Below are 15,742 nucleotides of genomic sequence, written 5' to 3'. Positions count from 1 at the left end.
GTTAACTAGCATATCCTGTTTATCCTTTGTGTTCACTGCTGCCCACCTCCAAAACTTTCACTACTTTCACGAGCAGAAGACTGAAAAGGACTGATAAAGACTACTTCCATTTTTTCCAGTCTCAAAATTCAGGAATTTAATGCCTTGTTTTATCTACAGTAAGTCGGTGAAATGTGCATGAAATGAATTCGGTGAAACATAACAAAACGCAAATGTTTTTGATAGTTCTGGACAGAAAACAGGATGGTAAAGCTGCACTGTGACATTAATAAATATGTTAAAATTGGACCATGCTAAAATGCATTAAAACTGCAATGTGATGATATGCATTAACATTTGTACGCAATCATAGTCTCTAATTTAAAGCAGTTTTACGAAGCAGGTATTACAAATAATCTAAAATGGCAATTCAGATAAGTGCTGTGCACTGTAGTCTTTAAATTTTAAATCTCAGTAAAATTGCACACTTGAAGATACTAACCACATCATGGACTACACTGTTAATCTCATAGTATCCTCTTCTCTAGCAAAAATCAATAACACGTTCAGTTTTGGCACTGTGTTAAGTGCTCCTACTATTAGCTGGGCCATCTAATGATACTAATAGTTCTCCTCTTAAAAACAGAAGTGCATTAACCTCGTAGAACATTATTTAGAATTTGCAATTGGCTTTATTGCACTTGCGCTAGGGTGCATAAAATCAGCTAAGCCTCCTATTTATTTGTGCCATCCATCACTCCTCACTGGAAAGTATATGTATTTAAGCTTTGGTGACTAGATAACGCTTGACAATGCTTTATAATGTCATATTGTCCATCAACTCTCATTACTTTGGTTGAACAATTGTTATATTTCAGGATTTCTTCCTCCTTCAGAATAATACTTTGTGGAATTGGGGTCAAAGAAACTTGCTGTAGGAGAGGAGACATTGGGTGGGTAAAAACGTGACTGTTCTGTGGAAGACTAAATTTTGAGTGTTGAAGAAAAATGAATAATGTAGTGTGTGGACTCGAGCAGAGATTCTGATTTGAAAATTGTCTTTTTCATCAATGTACTGTCAACAGAGAAGCTTTACGTACTTTTCTTGACTAACTTTTGCTCACAGTCTTTGCCTATAACTTGCTTATTGTTGTGAAAATCGCAAAGGTTTATGTACCGCAAGTCAAATGTAGAGTTAAGCATCACCTGTTGAGTCCAGAAGACATTTGGATATTCTCCAAATGTTTCTGAGAGAGTTTTCATGAGAAATTACCTTTTAAAACTTTGTGTCCAAAACAAGTTGAAGCACTGATGTAAACTGAAAATGCCTAAATAGTCATGAAGATTTTGCGTCTGATCCACAATATAAATACTGCTTAATTGCTCTCTCTTGTCCATCACATTTTTGATGTCACACACTGTCTAATGCTAAACTCTGTTGTTGCACTTAAAAAGAAGCTGATATTTGCAATACACAGAAATCTCGGCGGATGTGTGGGTAGAATCTTAATTGATACTCCCACAATTAAAACCAATGTCCTGATCTTCAGCAACTGACTTCTAAATGAGGATAGCTCCATGTTTACTTAATGTAAATTAAATTCTGATAGCCTTAAAGTGCAGGCATAGCTATTCTTTAGCAGTAGAACAATGCATTATATTTTGTACAGGATAACATTTCTCTCATTTGTCATTATCCGTTTTGTTTTAATTCATTCATCAGATGTGCCCATTGTGGATTGGATCAACATTTATTGTCCATCTGTAATGATGGTGGCCTGCCTTCTTGGACCTTTAAAGGTAGCTATACGCACAATGCTGTTAGGAAGGGAGTTCCAGCATTTTGATCCATTGACAGATATTGAATGGCAGTTATAGTTCCAAGTCAGGATGGTGTGTGACTTGGAGTGGAATTTATAAGTTGTCAAGTCCTCATGTATCTGCAGCCTTGTCCTTCTAGGTGGAAGAAGCCATGGCTTTGTAAAGTACTGCCTAAGAAGCCTGGATGAATTACTACAGTATGGTCTGTGGATTATATACGCTGCTGCCATTATGTGTTGTTGGTTAGGGGTGTGAATATTGAAGGTGTTGCTTGTAATGCTAATCAAGCAGGCTGCTTTGTGCTGTCAACCAATTTCTTGAGTTTTGTTGGAGCTTCTTGAGAATTGTTGGAGCTGCTCCCATCTCGGTAATTGTAGAGTATTTCATCATGCTCCTGACTTTTGGGCAAAATTTGGAAAAACGGGAGGTGAGTTAATACCCACACATGGCTTGCCCTTGTAGCCACTTTATTTACATTGTTGTCCAGTTTAATTTTATGACAAGGGTAACGCTCAGGATTTTGAATCTCAGGAGCTAGTTAGAGTCTCTCTTGTTGGAGATGGTCATTGCCTGCCATTTCTGTGATGTGAATGTTACTTTCCAATCATAGGTGCAAGCCAGAAATTTCTCCAGATTTTGCTGGATATGGACACAGACTACTTAAACATCTGAAAAGTTGTGAAAGCTGCTGAATATTGTGCAAAACTCAGCAAACACCTCCATTTTTGACCTTACCATGGTCATTGATGCAGTTGAGGATGGTGGACTTAAGACATTACACTGAGGAAGTTTGCAAAGATGTCCTTGGAGATAATTGTCATCCAACAACCACAATCATCTTCCTTTGTCCTAGTTTTAACTTCAACCAGTGTAGAACTTTCCACCTAATTTCCATTGACTTCAGTTTTCCTTGGACTGTTTGATGTTATGCTCTGCTTAATGCTGCCTTGATGTCAAGGTCAATTGCTTTGAAATCACCTCTGGAATTCAGATGTTTTGTCATGTTTGGACTGAGGCTACAATTGGATCAGGAGCTGCCAGATGCCAATGAGTATGTTATTCCTTTGCAAATGCTGCTTGATAGCACTGTTAATGATTTCTACTACCACTTTTTTGTTGATGATGAAGTGTCGATTGTTAATTTGTAATTGACTAGGTTGGATTTGTCCTTCTTCTTGTGAGCAGGATATACCTTGGTAATTTTCCGCATTGTTGATAGATTCTGTACTGGATCACAGTGGCTAGGGGCATGGCTAATTCTGGGACTCATGATTTCAGTACTATTGCTGGAATGTCAGAATTGACAGAGGGAGGGATTTGGTGTTCTGGAGCATGAGTCTCAAAAAATATGCTGGTACAGCAAATATTTAAGAAAGTTACTGGACTGTTATCCTGTATTACAAGAGAAATTGAGCTTAAAAGTAAGGGTGTTATGTTTCAGTTTTCAAGTCTTTGGTGATACCACTTCTTGAATACTATGTGCAGGTTTGGCCTCCTTATTTAAGGAAGAATATAACTGCATTGGAGTGGTTCAGTGGAGGAGATTAATACCTGGAATGAGTGGGTGGTCTTTTGAGGAGAGATTGGACAATTTATGCTTGTTCCACTGAAGTTTGGGAGAATGAGGGGTGAATTGATTAAAAAATGTAAGATCTTGAAATGGTCTTGACCAGGGTACTGTTTACTCTGTGAGTGAGGCGAGAACCAGTCTGTTTAAAAATTGGGGGTCAACCTTTTAGGATAGCAACATGGAGATTTTTTTTTTCTGTCTGAAGGTTGTGCAACTTTGGAACGTGTGTTTCAGAAGGTGGTTGAGTTGAGACTGATGAATATTTTTTGAGGCAGAAAAAGGGGAGACAAAGACCTAGTGGTATTATCACTGGACTGTTAATTCACAGACCCAGATAACATTCTAGGGACCCGCCATGGCAGATGGTGAAATTTAAATTCAATAAAACCTGGAATTAGGAATATAATGATGACTGTGAATCCATTGTCAATTGTCGTAAAAACCCATCTGGTTCACTAATGTCCTTTGGGAAAGGGAACTACATCCTTACCTGGTCTGGCCTGCATGTGACACCAGACTCTCAGCAATGTGATTGACTCTTACCTGCCCTCTGAGCAATTAGGGATGGGCAATAACTGTTGCGTCGTCAGTGATGTCCTCATCCAGTGAATAAATACAGAAAAAAAAGGTAGAGTCTTGTTAGGCAATAGAATCGGAGGTTATTGGAATAAATGGGTGTGAAATTTGAAAAACAAAATGATCCCATTGAATGGCAAGCAGGCTCAAAATAATGAATGACCTATTTCTTCTCCTAATGTATAATTTCATATGTAAAAAGTTGTCAGGGCACACAGATGTTGTTGTATTCAATGTCTTCAGCTGTTTCTTAATATCTTTTAGACTGATTGAACTGGTTAAAGAATGGATGAAGAATGAAATCTTTGGAGTTGAGACCTCCAGGAGGAAGCTAAGATGGATCGTCCACTTGGCACCTCCGGATAAAGGTTGATGCACATGCTTCAATGTTGTTTTTTCTACTAATGTGCTGGGCACCTCCATTATTGTGGATGGGAATATTTATGGAACCACATCCTCTAATGAGTTGTTAAATTGTCCACTACCGTTCACACTGTATGTGACAGGACTGCAGAGTTCAGATATGATCCATTGGTTGCCAGATCATTTCGTCCTGCCTTTTGCATGCTGAAAATATTACTTGGCACGAGGGAGTCTAGTTTTGTAGCATCACAGGGTTGGCATCTCAATTTTAGCTATGCTTGGTGCTGTTTCTGTCATGCCCTCCTGTACTCTTCTTTGGACAGGGTCTACTTCCTGAATGAATGTTAATAGAAGCATAGAAAATAGGAGCAGGAGAAGGCCATTTATTCCTATGAGCCTGCAGGCCATTTGATCATCGCTGATTATCCAACTCAGCAACCTGCTCTGACTTTCTTTCCACACTCTGATTCCTTTACCCTAAAGAACTAACTCTTTCTTGAAAACATTCACTGTTTTGGCTTTAACTGCTTTCTACAGCAGAAAACCCCAGAGGCGGTAGAAACCCATTGTTGCATTGCTTGTTCGCAATGCCACGAATTGGGTTCAAACTGGGGTTGCTGCTGCCACTATGCAAAGTACTAACCACTATATGAACACATTGTCCTACGTGGCCTAAACACTGAGCAATGCCACATTACCACCCATATTTCACCTTCCATCACCATTTTTATAGTCAGTGCTTTACAGCCTTTCATGGCCCTTCTGCTTTCTCTTTTGCTCCATCACTCCTGCTCTGTATTTGAACTCGACCTGTTCTTCAGGTGATATTTGCAGTACTTTTATGAAACTTCAACTCTGGCTAGTTCAGACTTATTGTAGTCAGTTTTCCAATAGTAGAAATTTTTTTTTTTGAACCTCAGACAATAGTATCAAACCATCGTTTTACCAGAATGGTAGAGTGGAGGATATGCCAGGCCATGAGGTTGCAGATTGTGTTTGAATACACTTCCGCTGCTGATGATAGCCTACATGGTCTCATGGATGCTCAGTTTTGATTTACTGGATCTGTTTGAATTCTCTCCCATTTAGCATGGAGGTATTGCCACAAAGTACAATGGGGAGGGTTTTCTCAATCTGAAGGAGACTTTATCTCCATAATATATGATGGTCTCTCCCAGCAATACTGTCATGGCCAGTTACATTTGCAACAGGTAGATTAGTGACCACAAGGTCAAGTATTATTGGCTCCCTCACCATCTACTGTAGGCCCAATTTAGCAGCTTTGTCCTTCATGATTCAGCCAGCTTGGTTAGTATTAGTACTACTGAGCCACTGTTGGTGATAGACATTGAAGTCATCCATCCAGATTGCATTCTGTGCAGTTGCCACCCTCAGTGCCTTTTCAAAATGATTTTCAACAGGGAGTACTGATTCTTCAGCCAAAGCAAGTGGTAATTAGCAGAAGGCTTCCTTGCCCATCTTGGCATGATATCATGAGACTTTGTGACATCTGGAGTTAATGTTGATGACTTCCAAAGCGACTCCCTCCCTGTTGTATGTCATCACACCATCCCTGGTGTGTCTTTGGTTGTTCAGGACATACCCAGGGATGTTGATTGTCTGTAAGGTATGATTCTGTGAGAATGACTGTGTCAGACTTGTGCTTGACCAACCTATTGTAGAAACTCCTTTTTTAGGAATAAGTTTCCAGATGTTAATTTTGGTGTCTAGGTTGATACTGGGCAGGCGGGGCATTTTAAGTTACATTGCATTGGGTCTGTAGTCATATGTAGGTAAGACCTGATAAGGACATCAGATTTCCTTCTCTAAAGGACAGTAGTGAATCAAGATGACAATCAGACAATCAATAATGGTCACATTAGTGTAGCTTTTAATTCCAGGTTGGGCAATAAATACTATTTCATTTTTCTCACCTTTATCCCAAGAGTTAAAGAAAATGCTACTATTTGTACATCTCATCTACACCACAAATAGATGAGTGTTGTCCATTAACAAATTACTTGATCAGTCAACAATTAAATTCTCATTGAGATCTGCTTCTGCCTACTTTAACAATTGGACTTTGTTGTCGCAACACTTAAAGAAATTGAGCCAACTTGACCTGCATCTGATCTCGATATTGATTTTGAGAATGCAAGGCAATAAAGAAAACAAAATTTGCATTTATAAAATGTTCCAAAAGGCTTTCCAGCCCATGAAGTACTTTTAAAGAGATTAATGTTGCAATGTAGTAAGGGTTCTTTGCGCACAGCAAGCTCCCATAAACAGCAATGGTAATGTCTGTTGTAAAAATGTTAGTTGAGGAATAAATGTTGACCAGGAACAAACTGTTCTGCTGTTCTCTCAAATAATGCCACAGGATTGTTTAGTTTCACTTAAGAGGTTAAAGAGGGCTTTGATTTAAAATGCAAATACGACCTTGGTTTAAAGGCTGATCTAAAGGATGTCATCTCGAATTGTGCAGCAGTCCCTCAGTTCTGCACTGCTAGCCTGAAATTTGTGCTTGAATATATGGAGTGTGACTTTAACCCACAAACTTCAAGGTACAAGAATGTAATCACTGAACCATAACTAGTTATATCCATAAGGGGAACATATCTACTTTGTAGAATTAAACCTTGTACATTAAATAGTATATCGTCTGTCCTTGTAAAACACTGCTAGAATTAACTAAATATAAGCAAAGGCACAAGAGATTAGTTAGTAATATATCTAGATGTCACACTTGTCAGAAATTGAAGCAGGTGACCAACTATGCTGAAGAGCTAGTAGGAACTGCAGATGCTGGAGAATCTGAGATAACAAGGTGTAGAGCTGGATGAACGCAGGCCAAGCAGCATCAGGGGAGCAGGAAGGCTGACGTTTCAGGCCTCAACCCTTCTTGTTTCTCAACTGTAGCGTGAAGCTGAGCATGTTCTGACTGTAAAGTTCCTTGATCAAACGACACTTAAATTCTGTTCCCCACAGGGATTGTTCTGGAACCTCAATTGTTTACAATGTAAAGTGATTTTATGTAGAAGCAGAACATGGAAGGCTAAATGTGCTGGTCATACAAAAATAAGTGGAAATGTAAGTTAAGAGGACATAAGGCTGCAAAAAGGAAGGTTATGTGAGTGGGCAAAGATCTGACAGACGTTGAAAAATGAGAAGTTATCCTATTTTGTTAGTAATAATAAAAAATGTATTAAATAAACAGTAAGACATTATAGAGCTTTGATATACAGAGGGATTTGAATGTCCTCATACATGAATTACATTTAATATGCAGGTACAATGAGTAATTAGGAATGCTAATAAAATGCAATCATTTATCATAAAGGAAATTGGATGCTAAAATAGGGAGGTTATGCTTCAGTCGTATAAGGTACGGGTGACACCACATCTTGAGTACTGTGTGCACCATTGGTTGTCTTATTTAAAGAAGAATGGAAATGTGTTGCAAGCAATTCAGAGAAGATTTACCAGAGTAATACTTGGAATATGCAGTTTTTCTCAAGAGGAATGGTTGGACCTCAAGATAGAGGAGCAGAATTAGTCCACTCAGCCCATTGAGTCTGCTCCACTATTTGATCATGACTGATTTATTTCTCAACTGCATTCTCTTGTCTTCTTCCTGTAACCCTTAATCCTGTTGTCAACCAATAACCTATCTATCTCTGTCTTAAACACACTAAATGACCTGATCTCTACAGCACTCTGTGGCAGTGAGTTCCACAGATTAACCACCATCTGGCTGAAGAAATTCCACATCATCTCAGTTCTAAAGGCCCGTCTTCTCACTCTAAGGCTGTGTCCTTGGGTCCTATTCTCTTGAAATGAATGCTAACATTGCATTTGCCATTGTAACTGCTAACTGAATCCGCCTGTTAGCCTTAAGAGATTCCTAAACCAGGACTCCCAAGGCTCTTTTGTGCTTCAGAATTCTGAAACTATTCCCCCTTCAGAAAATAATCTACACCTCTAGTCCTCCTACCAAAGCACATACCCTCACATTTTTCCACATTGTATTTTATCTGCCGCTTCTTTGCCCACTCTCCTACCTGGTTCAAGCCCTTCTACAGCCTCCCTGCTGTCTCAACACTACCTCCTCCTCCAACTGTCTATGTGTCATCTGCAAACTTAGCATCAATGCCTTTAGTTCCTTTGTCCAGATTGTTAATGTATAAAGTGAATAAATGTCCCATCATGGACCCCTGCAGAATTTCTCTATTCACTGGCTGCCATCTCGAAACAGATGCCCTTAACCCTACTGTCAGCCTTCTGCCAGACCTCCATCCATGTCAGTATCTTCCCCCAATACAATGGGCTGTTGTCTTAGCAACTTTCTGTTTGGCACCTTGTCAGAGGCCTTCTGGAAATCCAAATAAAACGGGTACTGTGGCTCTCCTTTGTCTAACCTGGTCATTACTTTCTCAAAGAATTAGAATAGATTTGTCAGGCATGACCTTCTCTTGATGAAGTAGTGCTGACTCAGCCTTGTTTTACTATGAACTTGCAAATACTCTGCAATCTTGTATAGGCTAGGCTTGCATCTACTGGAGTTTAAAAGAATAAGAGTTGACTTGATTGAAATATATTAAGATTATGAGGCATTTTAGTAAGGTAGGTGTGAAGAGGATGATATCTGTTGAGGGAGAATCAAGAACTATGGTCTGTTTTTAAAAATAAGGGGTCGCCCATTTTAACCAGAGATGAGACCAAATTTTTTTCTCAAAGGGTCGTGAATCTTTGGAACTCTCACTGAAAAAGCATTTGAAGTAGAGACTTCTGAGTTTCTTTAAGGAAGTGGGGGCAGATTCTTATTAAGCAATGAGGCATAAGGATATTTGGGATTGGTGGATGATGTTGACTTGAAGTTGTAATCAGATCAGCCATGACCTTATTAAATGGTGAGCAGGCTCAGGGGCCAAGTGGTCCTCCGCCTTGTTCAAGTTTAGTGCATCACTATGTTGTGCTACCAGACAGTCCAACTCAGGCTTTTATCTAAGCATTTTGAAAGAAAATGATTGTTTCTTTGCTCATTTACAGAAACTGGGGAATGTTATACATTTGGCAGTAATCAACATGGACAGCTAGGCACCAACAAACGTCACAATAATCGCTTGCCGTATTTGGTCTCTAACCTGTGTGGGGTAAAGGTTACCATGGTTGCTTGTGGTGATGCTTTCACAGTTGCAGTTGGAGCAGGTATGTAGCAATGGAAATGATGGAAGGATAATTAACATTTCATTAAAACTCTGGCAGATTCTAAATTGCAAATCTAATTATGTTGATCAAATTAATATTCAATTACATGAACAATCATATCTCGGACTGATTTTTGTGTTGCTCTTGGACATTACATAGCTGTTTATAAAAATAAAAAGTAATCTTGATAAATAGATTCCCTTAAATATTTGAATGATTAGAATAATTGCATGACTCAGTGAAGGTGATGAACTACTTTTAGCGGAACCTCTGTTCCTAATATCATGATTGTTCTGAAAATGCCTTTGTTGCAGAAATACAGTACATTTATATAACTAAAGCCTGCCCTGCAGTTAAAAGAAGATGCTGGTAATCAAACAATTTCTAACTTGTTAGAAATTTCTTCAATACCTGATTTACAAGACTAATTAAATTTTGTGTACCGGACAGATGCATTTTTAAATATGATTTCAGTGCTATGGAGAGAAGTTGTTAACGACGTCTTGCCACTCATCAAACTGCTTGTTACTTACTGGTTCAATAAGCAAATGTATTACAGTTTTGGTTATTGGGTGTTGCAGACCAAAAAGATGCCAAGTTTCCCCCTGTTTTTTTTTCTGAACTAGTTGTTCTTAGTTGGAATTACAGCCAGAGCATAACTGCTGACTTAACAGCCCTGATGTGGGGGGGGTTTCTGCTGTTGCTTTTGACTCAGTGGTTGCTGTATGGACACCTGTTGGTGCTACGGTCAGGATTCTCCTCTTTTGTGTAAAGGTTTTCTGATCACAGAAAAAATTTGAATTTAAGGATTACTTGCATTTTTCTTCCTGGCCATTAATCTGCTTGGAGGAGAGTTTGGGGCAGAGATTAATGTCAGCAGACCTCAAAGACTAATTGCATTTTTTTTGCACCAGCTGTCTGGCAGAGAATCTGCCTGGAGGGTTATGAAGGGAAGAAGATAGCTGGAGTAAATTGTAAAAGCCTGTTACAGCTTGGCCTTCTGACTGGTAAATTAGGAAAATCCTTTCATTTTAATAAAGCTGCACCTAGGTTGCCAATCTTAAATTGACAATGGGCATTTTGGACCCATAAATTAATAGGGCTCGCACTATCCGTAACAATGTTGGATTCTAAAATAACTGTTCAGGGGCTGGCATTCCATTACCAATCACCCTTTATTTACAAATGTATTGCGTTTGACTATAGCACAATATCTCCTTGAGTCAGGCATTCAGGGGCTGATGTCCCTGACATTAGTCCTTTTATGCCAACAAGGTCTCCCTGATTGATCCAATCAGGGAACTTATGTTCTGTGAGGTCCAGCTGGCTGACCTCATTACAATCGCTATATCTTTCCCCTCTGAGTCGAAGAACACAGGGAAGTCTGATTCCTTTGAGGGCCTCCTGGGACGTTTTAACACCGGCTCAGGTTCTTCCAACTCGGAATCTGAAATGGGAGATGTGTAACAGACAGGAGCTCATGCCCTGTGCCTGGAAAGCCTCACTTGGCTTTCACGCCCTTCCTTCGGATGCAGAAGTGTCAAAGTGGCTACTTCCAACATGTCCATCTTCGATTCAGAGGTTTAATGGAGAGCGTGAATCAAGAGGTCCCTGAAGTATTTCTGAAAGCGCTTGACTGCTCCCGAACAGTCTGTGAATTTGCAGCTTTCAATGGTCCACATGCTGATTCGGGACAGTTGCACCTACCCGAACTTTATAAGTCACTGGTCCTGACCCATGATTCTTGCACCAAACTTTGTCCCTTGTATCAAACTGTCACTACCTTGATGGAGTCTTGGGTTTGGCACTGGTGCTCTTGATGCAGTTTCACCAGCCTCTGCAGGAAGAATTTGCCCCTTAGGTCTCTGTTAAATCTTTCCCCTCTTGCCTTAAATGTTTACCCTCTAGTTTTGGACTCCCCTATCCTGGGAAAAAGATCTTGACTATTCACCCCATCTATGCTCCTCATGATTTTACAAGTTTCTGTAAGGATTCTTCTCAGCCTCCCACACTCCAGGGAGGATAGCCCCAGCCTGTTCACCTTCTCCCTATAGCTCAAACCCTCCAACCCTGGCAACATCCTTGTAAATCTTTTCTGAACCTTTTCAAGTTTTATAATATCCTTCCTATAGCAGGGAGATCCAAATTGAATGCAGTATTCCAAATGTGCTTTGTTTTGGGCCTTTGCTGTGGGCCAGCCTGAGTCACTCCTATCAGGATATTTCCTGAGTGAAGCTATGCATTTGCCTGCATGCAAGTGGTGTTCCCTATGCTCAGGCAGACTGGCGAAGGGGTTCAGCTCTGTCAGAATACTTTGCAGTTCACATGCTCTGATTGCTGTATCTTTCAATGATGAAGCTGGTTGTAGTGCCTGTTTGAAGTCCAGTTGTGCTTCAACCAGTATGTGCTTTTGCATAGTCACACCATTAACCCTGCATACTAGATGGTCTCTAATCATCTCATTAAGGGTGAAACCAAATTCACAGGCTTATATCAGTCTTAACCTAGTCAAAAACTCTGATATGGATTATCCTAGTTCTCAAATTGCCAAGTAAAAGTAATAATGTCTCAGAATTAAAAGAGGCTTGGGGTTGTACTATTCCTTAGCTATGACAGCCAATTCTTGAGAAGTTTTAGTATGTGGTACCTCAGGAAAAGTTAGGGTCCTCATAACAGAAAAAAAGCTTCACCTCCACGGGCTGTCAGGAGAATTGCTTAATGTTTTTCATCTGCCACAATATCATTTGGCTGGAAAAAATAATGCACTCTTTCTACATACTGAGTCTAGTCTTCAATAGCAGGGTCAAATGACTCAAGTTTCCCAAACAGAGGCATGATGTAAGAAAATACTTATTCCCAACTTCAAAATGACTGCTGCGAATAGGCTTCTTCAGGATCATGCTTTACACTCGTCAGCACTGAAATAACTCTTCAGAGACCAGCATCCCATCACCAATCATCCTTTATTTACAAATGCATAGTCTTTCGCAATAGCTTTGCCTTTCCTTGACTGATATTCATCCTTTTTTGTCAGCCACTTGTCCCTGATTGGACCAAAGCGACAGCCCCAGTCAGGAAACCCATGTTCTATGAGGTTCAGCTGGCTGACTTAATTACAATTGCTATAGTTTGCAGTTATGAAATCCATTGTTAGGACATAATTGATCTGTTGGATGATATATTTTTATTATTTTGTGAAATTGCTCTCTGGGCAGTAGTGAATCTGATGCATAAATAGTTTTTACCCTGTCAGTAGTCATGGTAAATCCCAGAAACAAAAGAAAGGAGAGGGGAATGAATGTTTAAAGAACATTCTGTCTCAAATCTAGGAAGCCAATATAAATTGCTAATAGTACCCAACAGCAATCAATGCTGTTCTTAGTGTGTGAAAACCCTTAAGGGAGCAAGAAGGTATGATGATAAGGGAAAGTGTAAAATCTAGCCCTTAGAGTACCTGGATCAGAATTGAAGTGCTGATATTTGGGTGTAATGAGTTGCTGTGATGCCAGATACAAGCCACTGACTTTCGAAGAGAACGGCAAAGGACAATAAATTGAAGTGGAAACAAAACATCAGGATATTTCCATTCTGTAAGGTATGCAATGTTCCTATGTCAATATAAATTTCTAATGCTATTCAACAGCAATCATGCAACTCTTGGAGATTGAAAAACATTTGGTTTTAGATTTGTTTTTGGAAGTAATGACCAACATGAATCTGTGCAAGAAAGAATGTGCTTGAAGATGAGTGCGAAATAGAAGTTGATTGAACATTAAAACAAGTTGTCTTTCCCTGATATTTGTGAACATAAACAGTGCAAGTCAACAAGCATGGTGACCTTCAGGTATCATGGTTGATCTTGAATTTCTCCACATCTGATTTCCACATAATTGCAATTTTCAGCCGAAGTCGGTGGGTAAAAGTAAACTGGAATTTCATACTAAAACTATCTTGATAGGCCTGGTTCACTGAAGCCAGTTGTTACAACCAAGTGGTTCTGCAGTTAAGATTAACTAATGATCAAATGTGAGATCTCCCTGGTCTATGTGGCTTTGTATCAGGTTAGATTATACTGTTAGTCATCCAACGTTTAATAGAGATTGGTTAGTAGTATTCACACATTTGATCTTGAGCACCACCTGAGAACGTTTGTATTTTATTTTAATATTTGCAGCACCATTTAGGTTGACAAGGTGCTAAAAGCAATTTTTTAAATTTACCTCAACAGAAGGAGAAATTTATACATGGGGAAAGGGTGCCAGAGGAAGACTGGGAAGGAAAGAAGAAGACACTGGAATACCTAAGCAAGTACACCTGGATGAAAGTAATCCCTATTTTGTTACCTCTGTTGCATGTTGTCATGGGAACACATTACTTGCAGTAAAACGTAAGGCATCTTTCTTGTATAACTTGTATTTCTTTTAAATATCTGTAAACTAAATACAATTCTCAGTTAAGTGTGTTTTCTTTAAATATTTTGTTTGTGGTTGACAAATAAGGTTAATACATGGTCATGTATTTTCAGAGCAACACAATTTGAAAGTAAAACAAATATTTGCTGACTTGCTATTTTATGTCAGTACATAGTAATAAATTGTCATTTTATAAATAGTAAAAAGGAAAGTTCAAATATCACTTCCTCTTGTATTTTGCATTCTAGCTTTGGGTGATGAAGCCATTCCAAGATAACCTGAAGTAACCAGCTCGTAGCTGTTCCGTTTTCTTTGGATCAGAGAATGGCTGAACATAAGGCAATGCAGAAGAAAAAGTGACTAATTAAAACCAACGGGCATGCTTCTTCAGCACTCTTACGTAAATGCCACAGTATTACTGGCATTGTTGACATTTAGGAATAGACATTGAGTAGCCAGATATTCGCATCCCCATATCTTACATTCTGTTCTGATCGCAAAAATCCTTTCTATATATCTGTAATTTCCTAATACTGCACTGTATTTTGCTAAATGGTTCTGAATGAGCGTTTAGACCACAAAATGCCTTCAGTTGCCATATACTGCACTTTACTATTCATATGTTAAAATACTCTCAGCCTTTGGAAATTTGTCTGCAAATTGAGTCTCCTATTAATCCCTTTGTGTTTTGGTTTACTGCTAATGAGAGAGTAAAGAGCAACCAGATTTGTGATTCATTAGTACTGCCAGGTATTCAGTCCAGTAGTGGGCATGATCATATGTAATATAGAACCAGGGGAAGTAGCTGCAAATTAAATCTTGCATTGACATTTGTAATTTTCTAGTTTGTTATGGCATTTTCTGGGACTTCTTACAAGCTTTTTTTTTGCAATTAATTTGGATAGAAAATCCAATAGCTTTCATAGTTGCCTCTGAAAGCCACTAATAAATGTATTTGTTCAACTGCTCACGTTAGCCTTCATAGTTTGCATTTTGACATGGTCTGTGATGGTTTGCTTCCACCCAACAACAGTATTAAAGACAAATACTCCAACAGTTCAGTGCCTTGTTAATGGACAGAATTTAATTGCATTTAAATAAAGTTGATATATTGAAGCAAGGTACCAGTGGCTGTATGGAGTGAGAGTTTTGAGTCCAACATGACTTCTCTTCAGAATTGAAAGGGGCTGGAAAATAATGTATTTTTATGCTATTGACAAACAGGAAAAAAGAATGAGTGGAACAGATGGTGAGGGCATCAGAGTAAAAGACAGAGTAAAAGTTGGTAAAGGAGAATTCAGAGATATAACATGGATGGATAAGTGCGGAAAAGATAAAGAATATCTGCTGACACCATCAAAATGCTTTCAGTATGCATGTGCAATACGCCTGCCAGTACTATCAGTGATAATGAAATGGGAGGCTGGATGAACACAGCAGGCCAAGCAGCATCTCAGGAGCACAAAAGCTGACGTTTCGGGCCTAGACCCTTCATCAGAGAGGGGAATGGGGTGAGGATTCTGGAATAACCCCATCCCGCTCTCTGATGAAGGGTCGAGGCCCGAAACGTCAGCTTTTGTGCTCCTGAGATGCTGCTGGGCCTGCTGTGTTCATCCAGCCTCACATTTCATTATCTTGGATTCTCCAGCATCTGCAGTTCCCATTATCACTAGTACTATCAGTGACATTGTTCCATCATGTTAGCTCATATTCATTATGCCTATTTGGATGCTGCCATGTTTTAACTGACACAAGTGTTTCACAAAGTGTGCAAGCACAATATGGAACCTTTTGAGGGTGTCAGAAGACACAG

The 15,742-nt window shown here is 39.3% G+C and overlaps 1 protein-coding gene across 3 annotated transcripts in view; it reads left to right on the top strand.

The window, feature by feature from the left end:
• nek8 (NIMA-related kinase 8) overlaps positions 1 to 15,345 on the top strand; it is a 59,104-nt gene extending 43,759 nt beyond the window's left edge. For all 3 annotated transcript variants that reach the window (XM_059655413.1, XM_048557530.2, XM_048557529.2), the window contains 3 exons: positions 9,359 to 9,517; positions 13,746 to 13,904; positions 14,178 to 15,345. In XM_059655413.1, coding sequence (XP_059511396.1) covers positions 9,359 to 9,517; positions 13,746 to 13,904; positions 14,178 to 14,206 — 347 coding nt within the window. In that variant the 3' untranslated portion in view covers positions 14,207 to 15,345. The remainder of the gene's footprint in view (positions 1 to 9,358; positions 9,518 to 13,745; positions 13,905 to 14,177) is intronic.
• The last annotated feature ends 397 nt before the right edge of the window (positions 15,346 to 15,742 follow it).

Source organism: Stegostoma tigrinum, chromosome 27 (assembly GCF_030684315.1).
Source record: "Stegostoma tigrinum isolate sSteTig4 chromosome 27, sSteTig4.hap1, whole genome shotgun sequence".
In the NCBI taxonomy this organism is placed as follows: Eukaryota; Metazoa; Chordata; class Chondrichthyes; order Orectolobiformes; family Stegostomatidae; genus Stegostoma; species Stegostoma tigrinum.
Note: the sequence above shows the minus strand (reverse complement) of the source record. Positions and strands in the feature narration are given on the sequence as shown.